Below are 19028 nucleotides of genomic sequence, written 5' to 3' on the forward strand. Positions count from 1 at the left end.
CCACCAATGACCCCAATGGGACAGATAAATATAGAAATAAAGAGATAGTTAATCATTCTTATAAGGGAATTTTGTTGTGGTTTCTGGGAGGTCTTATTCTTCTAACTCTGGCTATCACTGATGGGTAGGTCTGGTTCAGAATCCTAATCTGCAATTACCATATTCTGGGCCTCTAAATTGGCCATTAATAACCTCCAGCTCTGTCTTTGTGGCTGGGAAGCAGTGTCCATTAACATAGAAGAGGGGGAAGAATAACCATAGTTATAGAAAATGGTTCTAAAGCATCCATAAAACTGTAAATAATGATATTAAACTAATCCACTGTATCAGTTTGCTAAATTCAAGGTCTATTTTTTTCCCCAAAGTCTTCTCTAACATGACCTAAGATAAGAGAGTAAGTTTTGTTTAAAGGACTTTAGCCTACCCTCTAATTTCCCTTTTACCTACCCCCCCTCCCCCAACCCCCGAAATAAAAAGAAAACAGAGGCTATTCCTGTAATTTTTTTCATTTTATTACGATTAAAATAATTGGGGCAATTTCATCATATACTATGTCCTTTCCAATGCATGCAATATGACCATAAAACAGAAGAGCGATGTTTCTGTAGCAGTAATCAATATAGGGAAATTTCCTAGAAGTAACATGGAGACTGTCTCCCTTAGATTTGTCTTCATGCAGAGATGAAATAGAAAATTAAGTTGTTTATTCTTTATCCAGCATTATTTCAGTTACTCTTTCTGACAAAATAGAGTTGTATTATTGAGTGTAAGTCAGTATTCCACGTTCTATTCTTATCAAAACCTAAATCGAAGATTTTGAAATTTGTTTAGTGCTTTGTAGTAAATTTGATCTGTAATCTGTTTTACTTAATTGAAATACTTTTGCATTGGTATTTACAGAACCATTTTCTCCACTGAATTCTAATCCATTCAGCCCACTTAACTCACTTGAAAGTACCCAAGTGAACAAATCTCTAAAAAACAAGAAGGAATGAAGTGAAGGAACATTACCATTGATTGGTGCACCTCTGGCTAGCTGATAAGAGCTGATATTCTCAAAATAGAATAAATAAGTCATTTTAATGGGAGCCTTTCTCTCCACATTAAAAAAATCAGGTAATTATGTTTAGAGTACAAGTATAAATCTAGAACACTAGTTTTGAAAAATAGAATTACACCATGTCAATGGAATAAAGGTTTGTTTTACATCTTTTTATACTTCTTTCTCATCGTTTTTTTTCTTTTAGAGTATGCCCCGGTCTAGAAGCCTCCCCAGATTCATGCCATTGTTATCTATGAAAGAAAAGGCCAAGGGTGGAGCTTGTTCTTGTGCTATTCTTCCAGCACATCTTACTGCTAAGTAAACGTGTGTTCAGCAAGTAGAGATAGCTCAGCTCTGGAAGCCAGGACTTACCAAATCAGAAGATACCAGGGCAAACTTGTGCCACGGTCAATAGATTTCACACTCTAGAAGGCTCTGTGCCAGTTGTCACCGTGCATCTCTGCACATCCCTCCACTTTAGCATTTTTCAGGGATCTGCCAACCCCTCTCTGTCTTGCCCAGTTGTACGTGATGTTTCCCTCAACTGGTGCCAAACTGTTTAGTCTCTTGGATATTTTACTGTAACTTCCTTTGTTTGATTTACTTTAAAGTAGCCAAGTGTTTCCACAAAGAAAGGACTGTTAAGTTATTTAGAAATGAAGAAGACAGTAAAACTCCTGTTTCTTTTGTTTCTGTTGTGGGAAGTCACTGATAATCTTTTTCTCTTTAAAAAGTGCCTGATACTTTTTTCTCTTTATGGAGTAGAGTTTAAAAGCTATAAATCATGCAATTCTGCTCATGAGTCACATGTTTCTTCAGCTAATTACTTGCCATTTAAAAACCTTCAGAGATTGAAGTTTAGTGAACTTATTGAAAAGAAAATTCATCTGCATGGCTCAATTTCATCTCTTTTTTCCTTTTTTTAGCTATTCAGAATATGGTCATCTTAAAGACAGTCATTTTAAAACTCTAAATGGCCCAGTTCCCTTTATTCTTTGATAACAGCATAGTGCGTAATGTTATAACCCGCAGCAAATTATAAAAATGAAATTTGAGTACAGATACCAGAAGGTAAAAGTGACTTATCCAGTTTAAAAAATTTGCATTTAAGGGCTTCCCTGGTGGCGCAGTGGTTGGGAGTCTGCCTGCCGATGCAGGGGACGCGGGTTCGTGCCCCGGTCCGGGAAGATCCCACATGCCGCGGAGCGGCTGGGCCCGTGAGCCATGGCCGCTGAGCCTGCGTGTCCAGAGCCTGTGCTCTACAACGGGAGAGGCCACAGCAGTGAGACGCCCGTGTACTGCAAAAAAAAAAAAAAAAAAAAAAAAAAAAATTGCATTTAAGACAAGAGGTCTTGGCATTTTATATCTGAAAATTTAAAATGGTTATTTTGGAAAGAAAACAGTAAGAAGAGGTGTTATCATTAAATAAAAATATCTGTCCAGCTCAACCACATAGGCTGTGTGCTAAAGCTAATCAAATGGGGCAAAGTGGAGTGATAATCTGGCAACTATATAATGTCTTTGGTCAGTATGGATGGTAAAAATTGATAAGCCTAACCAAAAGAGACCTGAATGTATTCTTTCTAGCTATAGTCTTATGCGGTTGCATTAGACAAAATTCCCGAACTTTGAGCCCATAATGGAGCCATAGGTATTACCTATTTTAAGACTTCATTTTATAGATGAGGATTATAAAAACTGAGGGTTAAATATCTAATATGCTCCACAGATCTTTGTAAAATATAAAAAAGAAATCTAAATGAAAAGTAATTTTATTATGACATGACTTCTCCAGAGTCATCAGGTTAATTAGTGGAAGATTAAGGTACTAAAATCCAGCTTGCTCTTCATCTTCAGCAAAAAGCTGATTAAGCTTAAGAAAGACGTGGGACATTCCCTCTTTAGCTTGCAATGAGTTTTAACCTTCTCATTACTCTTCATGAATAAAAGCTCTACATGTCTTAATCATTTCAAGTAAAGAGAACTAATTTAGTATTCCTGAAAATTGTGTGATCAAAATCTAGCAGGAAATAGTTGGAGCAAGTTACTTTAAATGTCCCTGGCATTGGTTGTTTTGTTTTTCTTCTCTTTGCTTTTTCAATTTCTGAATAACTATACATATTAATATATCTGAATTAATACATATTAATATAATAGACATATATATGCATACATATATCATCAGATAAAAACCTCATTAAGGCAACCAGGATTAACATTTGCATCCTCACATAATTGAAATGCTACCCTACAGATAATTTATTTCCAACCTTTTCAGTTAACATAATAGCCTATTTCTTCATTCTTTTCTTAGGTTAGATTCCCATAAATGGAATTAATGGATTAAAAGGCAACATTTTTAAGGCTTTGATACTTATTTGCTTTCCCACTGATCCCAATGCCAAAGTTTAAGTAGTAAAAACCCTGTGATTAGTAAAACTCCTTCAGTTTCTTTCTATTTCTTCCTTTCCTCTCTCTGAAACTGAAGGTGATAAATTGGAGAGTTTTACCAACTGGTGGAAAAATAGTCAACGTTCCAATTCTCTCTGCTACTTAGCAGAGCTGTTGGCTTAGGAAGTGGAAACGAAGACAGTGATCTCAGGTTGACCCTATCCCTGTACCCCAGAATGTTTCTGCCCAGTGGCCCAAATTATGCAAAGCTCTCCCAACTCAAATAAGATTTCTGGATTCTTGAGTTGTGTCATCAACATCTTGGTGGAGTTGGGTTCAACAGTGTTGGCAGCCACACATTTAGAAACAATATTGATGTAATTAATGCCTTGTCAACGTTTTAAATCAAATAAACCTCATTTACAGTAGCTAGAGATACATTTTGATGTGTTTAGGTAGCTCAAGATGAGTTTTGATGTTTAACTCAGATGTCTGAGTTAAGCACATGTTGCGAATATCTTGCCATAAAACATTGACAAACTCTGAACTATTAACCTAACTACTTAAAATGAGCAGATGCAGGAAAAAATAAAGGGAAAATGACTTGGGAAGAACTGATTATCTCGTTTATAGTAGTCCCTCCCCCTTATCTGTGGTTTTGCTTTCCACCATTTCAGTAACCCGTGGTCAACTGCAGTCCAAAAATATTTAATGGAAAATTCCAGAAGTAAACAATTTCTAAGTTTTAAATTGCGCGCTGTTCTGATTAGTGTGATGAAATCACACACCGTCCCACTTCACCCACCCGGAGGCACGTGATTCACCCCTTTGTCCAGCATATCCTGCCCAATAGTCACTTAGTAGCCAGCGGGGGTTATCAGATCAACTGTCCTGGTATCTCAGTGCTTGTGTTCAAGTGACCCTTACTTTACATTTTACATAATAATGGCCCCAAAGCACTAGAGTAGTGCTGCTGGCCATTCAGATATGCCAGAGAGAAGTTATAAAGTGCTTCCTTTAAGTGAAAAGGTAAAAGTTCTCAATAAGGAAAGAAATAAATCACATGCTGAGGTTGCTAAGATCTATGGTAAGAATAAATCTTCTATTGGTGAAATTGTGAAAAAGAAAAAATAAATTTGTGCCAGTTTTGCTCCTCAAGCTGCAAAAGTCATGGCCACACTCTGTGATAAGTACTTAATTGAGACGGAAAAAGCATTAAATTTGTACAATAAGATATTCGAGAGAGAGGCCACATTCCCATAACTTTTATTACAGTATATTGTTATAATTGTTTTATTTTAGTATTTATTGTTGTTAATCTCTTACTGTGCCTAATTTGTAAATTAAACTTTATCATAGGTATGAATGTATAGGAAAAAACATTGTATATATATAGAGTGCAGTACTATCTTCAGTTTCATGCATCCACTGGGGGTGGAACATATCCTCCACCAATAAAAAGAGACTAGTGGATAATGTTTATTAAGGGAAATCATTCCATGCCAAAATATCCTTGATAGTCTAACTTTAGCTCTTTTGATATTTACCCGTTGCTAATCATTACTTATTTTATCAAGTAGGACAAAGTTAGAAATTTTCTTAGCATATAATGTAGGAAATGAAAAGAAAATTTTCAACTCCTGGATGGATAAGAAAACTTAGTTTTTTAACCGTTATAAGATACAGAAGACTTGAATTTAAAAGTTAAAATATGTAAAAGGAGATTTCACTGCTGGGGGTGAAAGGGGGGAGAGGAGATTATTTAATAACCAGGATAATCAGCTGAGTATAGGAAAAGAACTGACAGAGTTGAAAAAAATAGACTAAAATTTTAGTAGCTCTGGTTGTTCCCAACAGTGGACTTCCAACTTCCTCTCTACCCTCGATATCAGAAGGTGTATTGAAAACAAGGAAGAGTTTTATTATAACCTGAGAATGAAGAAATGTTGGCTCTACCCCTCTCTTGGTATCCTGTTGCCTAGAAAACCTCCCTTTGGCTCCAATACATCATCAGGCCCTGTACTATGAACCTACTCCTGGTCTGCTAGACTTCTTGGCTTTCTTTTTTTGAAACCCTGCCTTAGCTACCCTGACTTGGATCAAATTTTCATAGACCATCCTCTTAGCTATCTTATTGGTTAATAGCATAGCTGACATTTTCATTATCTGGGGTTTTATTTATGTCTGCTCCAGTTTGCAAGCTCTTGAGTCCTGAAATTCTGCTTTGCATTTTTGAGGCTCCACATTTGCTTATAGTGGTAGTCGGGCTAAAAATTATCAAGGAGGCATAGCTCTACTTCTCTCTGTCAGAAGGGAAGTGAAAAGAAGATGAAGGCTTTTGTCAGTTGGTGGTAATTGATTTTGGTTTTGTTTTATTTGGAAAAGCTCTCTGCAGTTCTACTTGTTTTGGTCATTTAGGACATTTGTTGGCATTGGGAGTTTTGATAGCTTATCCTGGTTTTGACCAATGCTAGGACGGGTAATGACCTCACTGGTGGGCACAGCACTGTTTAAAGATGGAAACATTTTTTTGCATTTTCAAAAACTTTAAATTCATGGAACATGCTTAGACTATCCAGGGGTAATGTGCATTTCCAGTATCCTTTTGCACACCCATTTGCCTGTGAGAAGACTAGAGACTTTCTGACGGGTCACTAATGAGATGGACTCCAACTCCTGCTGTAGATAGCCCAGAAGGGTCAGTTTCACTGACCAAATGCTACCCATCCACCAAGATGAAAGGGCACAGTGCCCTCCCTGCCTCAGTCCCTGTCCATTGCAATCACTGCTCCTGGCTCCATTCTGTAATTGAGTCAGAATGATTTAGCTAGATCTGCGTTTATTGATGCAATGGGTATGTTTTTCTTGGCCAGGGCTAGTACATTACTTGTGTTCTTGACAGGATGAGCTGCCACTGAATTTTTCCCTGCTGTATTTTAACACATTTAAGATCTAGTTGCACCACATTGATTTGCATCTGTCTTACCAATTGCGTGGGAGCGTCCCTGATAATATCTCAAGATTTATCAGTATTATTTTTTAAACACTTTAAAATCAGTATAATTTAATTTCAGTACGTTCATTTTATTTTGCTTGTTCATTTTGCTTTATTTTGCTAATTAAAAATACTCCTTTACTAATAATCTTTTTTTGTATGTTTGAAGCATTAAGGTAAGGTCATTGTTGAATGCTGCATAGTAAAATAGTAAAATTTCTAACTTTGAAAGGTCATAGATTGCTTTTCAAAAAAAGGCTTTTCAGGGCCCTTGATAAATCCTAAAATAGGAGAACTTTGCCAAAATAAACAAACAAAAACATGAACCCCTGGGCAAGACTGGATTCTCTTTTTTTTTAAGTAAAATAAATGTATTGAGTTAAAATGAGTAAAAAATGAGCTTTTTGGTAAAGGTAATGAAGAAGGAGGAGATACTGGTAAGAAATAATTCAGGAGAGATTTTTCTTCTTTGAACGCTTTTCAAATCTAACTACATGAGCCAGGACTGCACTTTCCCAAGGACTCTGGTTTTGCCCGAGGGAACATTAATTATGGGGCAGTGTAGAAATTTTTAAGGCCCATTTCTTCACTTACAGCTTATTTGCTCTCAAAGCTTCCTGCAGTACCAAGATAGAGCATTACGTAAAGGGCCACTGTCTTTAAGTGTATAGCTGTTTGTTATTTTTGTGTTGCCAGATCCAAGATAGCATGGTAAGGAAACCTATCTGAAGAGCCCTTTGCTCCATACACAGCACTCCCACCTATGTTATCTCATCTGATGCTCACCAAGAGGAACGTATTAGTATATCTCCATATTCAATGTGAAACCAAGCTACAAGCTGTGTTCAAGACTCTCAGCCACTAAATCATGATGCTTAGAATCAAATCTGTTCTCTTTACTTCAAAGTCAAATGACTTAAAAATAGTAATTAAAAGGAAAACCAAAAGATTAGTATGATGTATGTTTACATTTTTATAAAAGAACAACAGCAGGAAAAACTAATATTTTTTATCAGGATGTTACCTTTGAAATGTGGTGGTTAATGATTGGAAGAGAGCAAAATGGACTTTTTTGCTGGTAATATTCTCGTTTCCTACCTGAGTGCTTGTTAAACAAGTATGGTCATTTTGTACACTATTTTGTGTATATTTTGCACACCAATAAAAGTTTTAAAAATAATAATAATTAAGAGGAAATCCACAGGGTAATTTATTATATTCTTCTATGCCTTGCCAACAAAACATATACTCATAGAATTTTAAAGCTAGAGCTCGACCTTCTTATTTTTCAGACCTCAGCTTAGATGTTTTCTCTTTGGAGAGGTCTTCTCTAATTATCCTAAGTCAGTAGCTTATTTGTTTTACAATTTGCTGTCACAATTTATGATTTTTGATGTTTTTTGTTGTTTTTGTTGTAGAACTTGGTTTTTACTAATCTCCTCCCTTTGACTGTAAGGTTATTGGTGACATGAATTGTGTCTACCTTGTTCATTATTGTAGTTCTGGCATTTAGAATAGCTCTAGGCATTCAAATAAATATTTGTTGGATCACGTGCATGATGGCTCGGAAACTTAATTTGTTGAGGACCAACTATATTGTTAGTGGCAAATCTATTAGAACCCAAGAATCCTGTTTCCTGTTGCACTGTACTGTGCTACACATAGGTGCTGCCCATGACCAATTCTAGTTTTTCTAATTGTTAGCTTTGATGAGAAATTCCCATCTGGTTCACAGTGGCTCTTCAAAGTACCCTCAGAAGCAGCAAAAGCTTGCACCAGAGCCTTCCCCAAATGCAATCAGATAACACAGAACAAAGTCTTGGGGACAAATGTTCTTTCCTCGTGAGCAGAAATATGAAGCACATTTTTGGTTGGTTGTTTGGTTCAACATCGGGGTATTCAGCTTACCTTTCTCTTGAAAAGTCTGCATCCTGTGGACAAGAATCTAAGCTCTACAGAGACTGACAATAGCCACTGCACACTCAGCTGGGAATGCTCTGTGAATACATGTTGTGTCTAAAGCTCAGCCATTTGCCGTATCTGTTGTGTCTGGGGCATAGGAGCTTAGTCATTATGCCATTGTTTGGTTGTATTTTTCATTCCTGACATATTGCTGGTACTCCTCTCATCCCCACCTTGGCCACATATTCAATTAATTCAGAGATGCTGCTGGATTGACCTGAACTGTGGAAATCTGAGTAAAATGCATGCTTGGTACAGTTGTCCTTATGTCAGGCAATCTGTGGCCATTCATGGCTTCTGGTTAATTCATAAAGAGTTCTGAAGTCTCTAAATTTGAGGAAATTGGCTAAGTCATGAAATCGTGAAAGGCTAGATTTGAAACAGCTCGACATCTCCAAAATAAACTTTTTAAAGGTATGGCTTTAACACAAGGCCATTTTGAGTTATGGCTTTATCTGACAGGTTTCATCTATCTTTCTGGCAATTCTGGTTTACACTCCTTAGACTGATGAATAGTCTAAATGTCAACCAGCGAGCCAGAACTTCTATGAGTAACTCATGTGTCACGTAATCTATATGACATAGCACTGCATCACACCTGCAGCAGCATATCAGGGAAATTCTGTAGTTAATTTCTTGTCAACAATGAAAAGAAAAGAGTTTAGGTGCTAAAGAGCCAACCAAAACCTCCACCCAGATGCAAACCAAGTGAAAAAGGTGCCAAGAGCTCAGATTGTTTGAAAATTCAGAGAAAAACTCAGTTTTAAGTACAAATTCTACAACAGTCTCAGACACCTTACCAACAACTGTATATATATTGTTTCTAACCTTCCGATTTTAAAGATAGAAAAACTTAGTCTCCAAGAAACTCAACGACGTGCCAAGTTTCTCAGTCTAAGTTACAAGATAGGATTTTATTTTCAGACCCAGTTGTATACTCAGCTGATCCTATGTCATGTTATTATGATGTTGGGTCTGCTGTTAGAGTCTTATTTATGCTGTTAGACCCCACTGGTAAGGCCATCCTGTAGTCAGAACCCCTTCTACTTCATGTATAACCTATGCATCTAACTGAAACTACTTTTATAAGTAGTTTCATGCACCCAACAAACCTGTACATCTGGGGGTATGCTGTTCTGCAAAGCATCCATCCATCTCTTCTAAACTTTGGTAGCTAATAATAGGAAAAACAAAATGCAAAACAAGTATAACTGTCTTTTTTGAGGCTAAAATTACTTAAGACTACTGCATTCATCCTTTATGATTTAAAAATATGTTCAAATCTCTAACCTATGGTAGATTCTTCTCAATTTGCAAGGACGTATTCTAGCGTAGGGATTACCAAAATACCAACAGATAACATATATTTATCCAGGGAAGAAAAGGATATTTCTATGTAACCCAGGGATTTTCTTTATTTATTTGATGGTCCCTAGAGTTGATCTTGAACATTTCCAGACTAAGCGGCTGTCCCAACCCTGGGAAACTGCTAATCCAGAAGCAGCGGTTCCCAGGGGACGTTTTGAAGCATCCCGTTGTCTTTTATCTCAAAGGGTATGTGAAAGTTGCTAGCTGAAATCAATATAATTAATATTAAACACAAGGTATGCTGCATATTGTGTTTAAAAGGGGTATAGTAGTAATCTCAAAAATCAGCTATGGTAGATTTTTATGGCTGCAAAAATAGTGGAAATTTTAATAAGGCAATATTTAATGCAAGATTTTAAGCAACCCAGGAGATGTTATAGGATAAAATTGCAAATCAGTTCTTAAAGAAAATCATGACCAATTTTTATGGGGTTATGAAAAGAACGTAGAATGTTTGGGGGATGATTTTCCTGTTCTGTGGCATTGCTTTCAAGTTAAATATGAAGGCCTTGAAGCGTAGGTCGTGTTTTCCGCTGGTCGGGAGTGGACACTAAACTGAAAGGACCGTGGGTCTGATCCATGGTAAGATTTCTAATTTTAAAAATGTAACAAGTTGTAGAACCTCTGGCTATGTAATCATTCAAAAGAAACCTTAGTCTTCTGCTTTGGAATCGCATTAACGTCCCATGGCCCTGGAACTGGCTTTAGAAGCTTGAGGTTAAATATTAGCCATCGTGCACAGAAGAAGCTGTAGAAGGCTTAAATGGAAAAACAAAAGAGTAACTAAATAGCTTACCTTGATTCCTTGATTTTTCTCATTGCTACTGTGATTTTTGTCATCTGTAGAAAAATAAAGCCTCTGCTGTGTGTAATTATCAGGCCAGCATCCTCAGTCTGTCATAGTACCTTTTTGGGGGTCTGTCACTATTAACAACCATATTAAAAGGGAAAAGTCAGGTACATAAAATGAAACTGTTAAGCTTCAGTAACAGTTGCAGGTGTTTTTCATCAGAAGGAAAGACTTCTGTCAAAAAGAACAAGTTTGAATATTTTAAATTATCTAAAAATATACAGTACCTCTAAACCTTACACATTATGAGTGTATGACTTTGAAATCCAGTCTCTTTAAGGGATATTTAGGACATGTGATATCTGGGACATGTTTATACTAAAAAGAAACATTTGTTGTTTATCTGAAATTTAAATTTAACTGGGTATCCTGAATTTTTATTTACTAAATCTAGAAACCCTACGTATGTGAAAACATATATATACTCACACACTATATTTATAAATCATAACTTATACATATATATACATATATATGTATATATAGTTAAAATGCATAATGAAAATATAAGTCTTTGGGTATAAATATAGTGTCTTTTGTCTATTAAACTGTGTCATTGCAGCAACTCTCAGTGTTAGGGGAATGTTAGTTCATGAGAAATTTCTCTAAATATTTTTATGGGGATTACTTTGGGTCTAGGAAAAGTCCGTGTTTTTTAGCATCCCAATAATGTGTGCCATATCTCCTCTTGAAAAGTTTCCAGAAATTCTGAGAAAAAGAGACAGCAGCAAAGAGCATAGCTAGACGGTTGGGTAAAAAGAAACAACTATGGTAATAATTTTGAGAACTGTTCAAGACCTAGTATCAAGTTGTAGAGCAGTTATATTCAAAGTTATATTTAAATTCTTTTGATTTTTTTTTCAGTTCTCTGTATGAAAGCACTAATGGTTTGTCCCTACCTTGACTTTTAAAATGTCTCTTGAACAGATACTAGTCCTCTAACCAGCAAATGGAATTTACTCTCTTTTAGCTTCATCATAAATGCCAATGTTTTGTTACAGAATTATGGTAGAGATGTCCATGATTGTTTTTCATTGCATATCTATTGTGGATTATTATATCACTGGACAGTTAAGAAGAGAATCACTCAATTCTACTACGTTTAGATGCATTTCTTTCTGATCTGGCGCATGGACAGTTAGAACGAGCACCTTGGAGCACCAGGGGTTTGCTCCAGTAATAGAGCAGAACTTTTCTGCTAGAATGCCCCATCATGGAACTATATAGTGTCCAGTTAAGTGGATATTAATGGACAATGGCAAGTTATTCCTTTCTTAACCCCATTACCAACTCAGTTCAATTTCATTTGCCTCTCAAATAAGACAAATATGTCATTAAAGAAATTGGACATCAAGTTTCAAATAGATGGTAGAGTTCATAGGGAAAGACAAAAAGGAGACAAGAGATGAGATGCATTGTCGGATAACCTGAAATGTTAAGAATTGTGGGACTTGTGAGTGTGACAAAGGGGTTTAGAAAAAGTACAGTATATTCCCATTGTTGTTGTTTAAATCAGATTTTGCAAAGGAAAGTGTAGGTGTTTAGGAATTCGAGTCCTTCTCTTCTTTGGGTCTTCGTTCCTTCATATGTAAACTTAGGTATACGGAAGAAGCAATGTTTTTCAAAATGAGAAAGAACCTGATAAATTTGCCATTTTACAACTACAGAAACTGGGCCCCAAGAAGTTAATTCATTTTACCCAAGGTCACACATCAGGTGAGTGCCAGAACTAAGAGACGAGCTTGCTTACTTCCATTTCTCACTAAACTGGGCCGGCCACTGCAGTTTCAACCTCCTTCTACCACTACTAGCATTCTGTGATTCCAGGCAGAATTTTCAGCCCCTTCACTTTTTCTCATGCCCGGGAATTCTTATTAAGTTATGACTAACCAAGTGTAAAATATGAGTCAAAATGTAGTCCCTAATAAAGTCATTGTGACTTTAATGACTTTGGCGGTTGTTTCGTTCTGCAAAAACAGGAAGATCTCACACAATAAGGCGCCTGTCTCACAGATGGGCTTCTGCGCAGACGGCCACCCACAAGGGTGACTCCTGAGGTTGTCTTCCTCTCAGGGGCACCTTTTTTTTCATCTGCAGGTTTCATCTACTTACTTTATCTTAAGGTTATCAATGAGAGGAAAGTGCCTGCTTTTTCTAGCCTTTGATAGGCTGAAGAGTATTTTTGATCACTGAAGATTCACTCTTACGTGATTTCCAGGTCAGCCCCTAACAAGTCCAGATTAGTCTTAAAAGTAGGTCTGTTATGTGCTCGATACTAGTCCCTTGTATTATTACTCTTCTAGATGGTTTTATTCTTAGAAAGACAGAATCACCAAGTTTTAGAACCAGGATGAATTTCCGAGATCATTCTAGTCCAGCCTTCCTGTGTGATTGATTTAACAAGAACTTTTCAGGGGAGTTTCTAGCTTTACTGTGGATCTTTGCCCAAAGCCCAAACTAGTCCTCTGATGAGAAATATAGAAAAATGATGAAGTGTTCCATCCCTTCAGGAGAAATTGGCTCGGAAGAAAATATTCTCTGTACGTAGTAACATTGAAGCCAAAGAAAAATTGAAGCCATAAAACAAAATGTTTGTATTCAATTTCAGCTTTTGCTATTCTATATATTTTAAGTAACTTCCCACTATTAAAGGTAGCCTATTCAAAAAAATTCGCATATGCTTTTATACAGAAGATATATGCTAGGCAAACAATATCGAATTATTTAAGTAGAGAATGATATCTTTTTCCCTTTTCAGAAAATAACTAACTTCTGGCCGTGTTCATGAATCTAGTGTTGGGCGTAAGTTTAAGGAAGCACTGGAGGAATTTGTATTACTAAGGGTTCATTCACAAACTTTGCTTGTCTGTGTTGAAAAGGGGCTTTGGCCATTTCCTCTGGGGACATTATTTCTAGGTAAGCTCTAACAGGGTTTTCTTGTGAAGGCAGCTTCTTAACAGAAAAATAGGATATGTGTACCTTAGGTTGTAGAGACACATTTGTCTTTGAAATAGTGTGCTCCTGTTTGTGGATTTCTCTACTGCATTTGAGAAAGTAAATAATGTCTATTCCCTTTCAATCCCGTAACTCCTGGGGCCACAGTTAACCTCAGGAGCTGTTTAATTTTCTTATCTCGACTGAATACCCAACTCGATAAGAAGACAGGGAGACTCCAAGGGTCTTAGAATATAAAACTCTGGAGGGATGATAGCCACTTCTCTTCCTTTGTTGGTGACCTATTCTTTTGGACTGAAGCATTTCCGATTTGGGTTGTTTTTCTCTGTAGTGTTAAGAGAGTTTTGTTTTCTGGGAAATTTTGCTTGCCGGTAAATAATATGTCCAGATGGTAGGAGGCTGCCACAAAATTTATCATAGAATCTTGACAGGTTTGGGCTGAGATCCTAAAATCATGCACCACTCTCATTTTGTATATGAGAGCTAAGGTGACTTCACCAGACTGTTACCTGTTATCGAGAGCTGAGAATGAAAGTCTAGATTCGTCTACTACATTGTAACTACCTCTGGCTCAACAGAAACAACTCCCATATGGGAATCAGACGCTGAAAACCCCACTAAGCCAAGCTTCCCCACTGTCTCCGTAGCCTTAACCTCAAACACAAGCTATTCCGTTCCTTGACGTGTCTCATCACACAGGCCAGCACTAATCATACTAATTGGACTCTGCATTACTAGAATGTAAAAGATACACCCTGTCTGCTCCTCCAAGGCCATGTCTGCCTTGCTTAGTTTGTACAGAGCCCAATATAAGTGGGCCCTTCATAAATGCTTTATGATGAGAGCAGTGATTGCCTTAGTCAATGTGGTTGGACCCTCCCTTATGGAGGAGGAAAAACCAAAGGCTGTTGCTAAGCAACATTTAAAGGACTGGGTCAGTTTCTGACACTGAGTGACCTCCATCTGCTTACTTCATCATGTTGTGTGTTTTATGGTTGCCTTAAAATGACTTTGGGTTTTGGTGGCATTGTCATGCCGTTAGCAAAAGGCTCATAGGAGAACTAATTTAGGCATGAGAAGGAGAGAGGTAGTTTTCAGCTGTTAACTACTTACATGAGTTCACTAACCCATCTGTGAGCTCTGCAGGAAAGGTGAGGAGTTTGGTTTATTCTCAGCCCTGTGGCTTAGAGCCACCTCCCTGTGCCCACGTTGGGACTGATTGACAATGTATACCAACAGGATCCTGTGGCAATGGGAGGTGATAGAAAAAAAGTAAGAAGGAAAGTCTTTCCTAGTCTTTTATGATTGAATTTCTAGCTGCTCCTATATTCTGAGCTGAAAGGTCAATACAGCTAATAAAGAGTTAGCCCCAGCCTCAGCAGACAGTAACTGTTGTGGTTAACGAACATGACCTAATATATCTGACTATTTCTATTAGCATGAAAGCTTATTAAAAGCATGAAAAGTGTTTTTGTTTGTTTGGGGGAGTTTTTTGTTTTCTTTTTTTTTTTACTGCTATATCCTTAATGCATTGCTTGGCACATTTTGGGGTTCAGTAAATATTTACCAAATACATGAGATGAAATGGCATTATTCAACTAGTACGAACCTGATTGACTCCAAAATCTTCCTAAGTATTTCCAAGAGACCAAAGGAACCAAAATGAGGATGATTGCTTGAATGTTACATTTGGCTAAGTCTAGTGCAGAGACATAATTTAAAAAACCATCTGTCTCTATGCTTTCTACAAGACATTTTTTTGCGATGCTCCGAGTAAAGTTTGCTTCTTTGCCAAAATTCAGCTGATCCATCAGAGCACAGAAACCTGTCTTTTTCAGCTTCTGAGTCTTTAGTGTAAGTGCCTGTCTTTTGAGAACTGAAAATGAGAGGCTATTATGACAGCAGTTTTGTCTTAAAAAAATAAACAACTTAGAACTTACATGATTCACCTGGAGTTCAAATTGCAGAGCAGCTCGATAAGTAAAACACACTAGCTGAATGATTAATTCAGAGATTTCTGGTGACTGTTACTAACATATTATATCATGGGAAGACCCACACGTACACCAGCAGGGTTCGCCAGAAAGAGGGTGACTGTGCATGCCTCTTTGAGGACAATGCATAGAGCAGTGAGCTAAAGGACGGCAATACTGACTTGCATTGGCTTCACCTCAAAAGGCCTAGTCTCCTGGGCACAGGCAGTGGCATGAGGGAGCCTGGATGCTTGAAGTGAAGCCATTGTCTGTGCAGGATGCTGATTTGAAAGGGGAGTGCCTCACAGGAAAGAGAGCCAATTGCGTGCGGAGACTGTTGCCATGGTGCTTCGCTATTTCTTTAACGTGCTGTACTTGAACTCCTGGGAGTCCAGGGGTGGGGTAACGGAGGAGGGAGAAGGAGGGGAGTGGGATGGGCCTGGGTAGGGAATCCCACTGCAGGGCTCTAGTCTCAGACTTTCTTCTTGCTTGTGATCTTTCTAAAGCTGACAAGGTGAAAGAGAGAAAGAGAGAGAGAGAGAGAGACTATAGGAAAGACTTCCTCAGCATGCTCCAGATTGTAAAAACAAAATAAAAATTAATTTAATTCTTAAATATTTCTAGCATGAATTAGAAGATGTAACACTGAAATACCAAAACAGCACAGTCTTTCATAACCCCGAATAATTCTCCATTCATGCAGCAAACGATAGCTTGTATTTCCTAACTCACTCCAGATCCTAGATGGAAAGGTTAAATGTGTTTAATTCATTTGTCGAATGCAGTCTCATGTGCATATTAATGAGCTGATGGAGGGCAGAAAATTATATTCTGCATACGAAGTACTTTTAAAACAAAATCCATTAATTCTATTCCCATTCGTTTCATTGTGAAAGAAGTCTAAATGCACTGGCACGCCGTTGGTGTGCAGAAAATCTCCCCAAAAGCTAGCTTAAAAAGTATTCTTGTATACTGAAAGCCTAGTTTGAAAAGAGCCACAGTTCTCGCTTTTTCAATGTTTTTTTTTTTTAATGTTCGGAAAGTAAATTAATCAAACACACCATCACTTCGGAACCCTTAGAGCGGCTGAGCTCTGTACGGAGGCTGCGTCTGCAGTGTCCTGGTCTCCGCAGTGGAGAGAGGGTGAAGAACACCTAGATGAAATGTGGGAGGGTACCGACTTCGGATTGCTTTAAATATTCATGGGGCTTCCTCCATTTTAATCTTCTCCTTTTAAAAAGATGGCTGTGTTTCCTAGTCTGGCATCCCCTCGGGAAAGAAGAATTGCTCCTTCCTTGCAGAGTTCAGCTGAGCAGGACTAATCTAGAGTGGAAACCCCTTCGGCCACCAGGACTATTCATAATTCATAAGTGCTGCAAACCAGCCAGCTGAATGCATTTGGACAGGCTTTTGCACCTTCGTGCACGTCCTGATTTCATTACTCTCTCTGCCAGGGAAGAAGCAGGGAACATAGGCTTCTTGCAAGAATGGAGTGCGAAGATGGGCTTTGTTTGGATTAGAAAATGCCCTAAATTTCGGAGGCTTTGTCTATCATAAGTTCTGATTATTTTACCACTGAATCTGCAAGGCTTTCCCGATCCTTTGGGGACTGCTCTCTCAGAACTGTGAATTCTTTCAAAGGGATTTTTGTGGATTGTGGCAAGGAGTGCATTCCAAAATGCCTGAGGCAAACTATTTGTTATCTGTATCTTGGGGTTACATCAAGGTGGGTTAATTTGATTCCATTATGTGTCTTTGATAGAATGTGAAACATTTACATGTGTATGTTTTCTGTGAAGTAGAAAACCTCTGTAATGATTTAATTGTGTTATCACTTAGCCCACTGAGGCTGCTTATGGTGAAATAGGGGCATGTTATATTACATTGTATTTAAATAGACTGTGTTGTATTTTAACCCTATTCTTTTTACACGTGTCTATTTTTAAAGGATGCTTATCTTTTCTTTTGTTTTCCCTTAAACTTTTCACATTTAATCACCTCTCACTGTATAGGTTATTAACTCAAATTATATTTTAGCGTTAATTTCCAATAAACGTATTTTAAAATGTGGTTACATTTTTAAGTGAAATGATCTTGACCTCTGTTAAAATTCCTTTTCCTATGTTTGCATCTTCAAAAGAAATCAGATGTTAATTCTAAGAAATCTTAAGAAAACCTTTTTTCCCTAAAGTGACGTTGGAATAATTTCACATTATTGTATTTTGTAGAAACGGTATCATTTATCTAATGATGTCTGCTCACTCGGTCTCTTGGTTCTTAATAAAGTTGGAAACATCTAAAATGATAATTTGCTATTTTTTAGGTGGTTAATACGTTTTTGTTCTTTATAAACAGTTCAAAAGAATGCTGAACCGGGAGCTGACACACCTTTCAGAAATGAGCCGATCGGGGAACCAGGTGTCTGAATACATTTCAAATACTTTCTTAGGTAAGATATTCACTGGAAAACTTATTCCATAACTGAGATTTTTTTTTAATATTAATTTCTGCAACCTGTCAGGAACATCACTATATGAGTTTGGAATGGGGTTAAGTGACAGAAAAACAAATCCATTTAAAATAAGAACTAAAGACAATCCTTAACATAAAAAAAGAAATAAGCTGTAAGGTGTTGTGAAAAAAATGAATGAAAATACCCATCAAAGAGACAAGTTTATTATGGGCTAATTAAATTTATATAGACCTCAGGTCACTCCTTATCTACCCACCCACTTCCATCTCTGTCAAGACCTCTGAAAGGGGGGGGTGGGTGATGGGGGGTTCAATCATCCAGTCCTTAGGGACAACTCCAATTGGCTCCTGTGACATGGTATTCTTTAAATTCTTCCAGTAACTGGGCTTTGAGCAAAAGGTTTCCTTTTAGATGCTTTGCGAGAGATGGCTGGAGAACTGTATGGTGATTTGACCCATGATAATAAGCTTTGGAAATAATTTGACTGTTGCTTTGCTAAGGTATTTCTTAACGATACATGGGGGGAGGGCAGAAAGAATCTCCACCTCTCTGAAGGAGTTAGCCTTCTGCAAGCAGCATCATTATCTTCCTAATCCGATACTTACCTATCAGTCTCTGCTTTCACATTGATAGTCTTTTAACACATGTCACTGACAGGAAAGGTTTGCATCAGTGCCTCTCAACTACTGTCATGCATCCTGTTTGATTACGAGGAATTTCTGATCTCATGTTTAAAGCCATTCTGCTGTGTATTTTTCTTGAATAAGGCCTGCAGAACCTGCAAATCTGTACTTCAGAGTGAATTGGGTAGCCTTTAGACTCTGATTCTGTTGACTTTCAATTACCACTGAATTATGCTCATTTAGCAGAACTCCACTTTCCAGGGAAATGACCTATTCTTACAGCTGAATATTACACCTCCCTTCTTTTTGGCATTGCTGCATATCCTTAAATCAATGAGCATTTGCCTTGATGTCTTATGGAAACACATACCTCTTCTAGTTTTATTTTAAAAAATC

The 19028-nt window shown here is 37.5% G+C and overlaps 1 protein-coding gene across 3 annotated transcripts in view; it reads left to right on the forward strand.

Moving 5' to 3' along the window:
• PDE4B (phosphodiesterase 4B) overlaps nucleotides 1-19028 on the forward strand; it is a gene marked incomplete at its 5' end in the record, with an annotated part of 592264 nt that overhangs the window by 556548 nt on the left and 16688 nt on the right. For 2 of the 3 annotated variants that reach the window (XM_079919229.1, XM_079919230.1), the window contains one exon: nucleotides 17892-17985. In XM_079919229.1, the coding sequence (XP_079775355.1) occupies nucleotides 17892-17985 (94 nt within the window). Of the gene's footprint in view, nucleotides 1-17181; nucleotides 17263-17891; nucleotides 17986-19028 lie in introns of those variants that run through there. The other variant, XM_079919231.1, reaches the window with a different exon arrangement.

Source organism: Stenella coeruleoalba, assembly GCF_951394435.1.
Source record: "Stenella coeruleoalba genome assembly, chromosome: 1".
In the NCBI taxonomy this organism is placed as follows: Eukaryota; Metazoa; Chordata; class Mammalia; order Artiodactyla; family Delphinidae; genus Stenella; species Stenella coeruleoalba.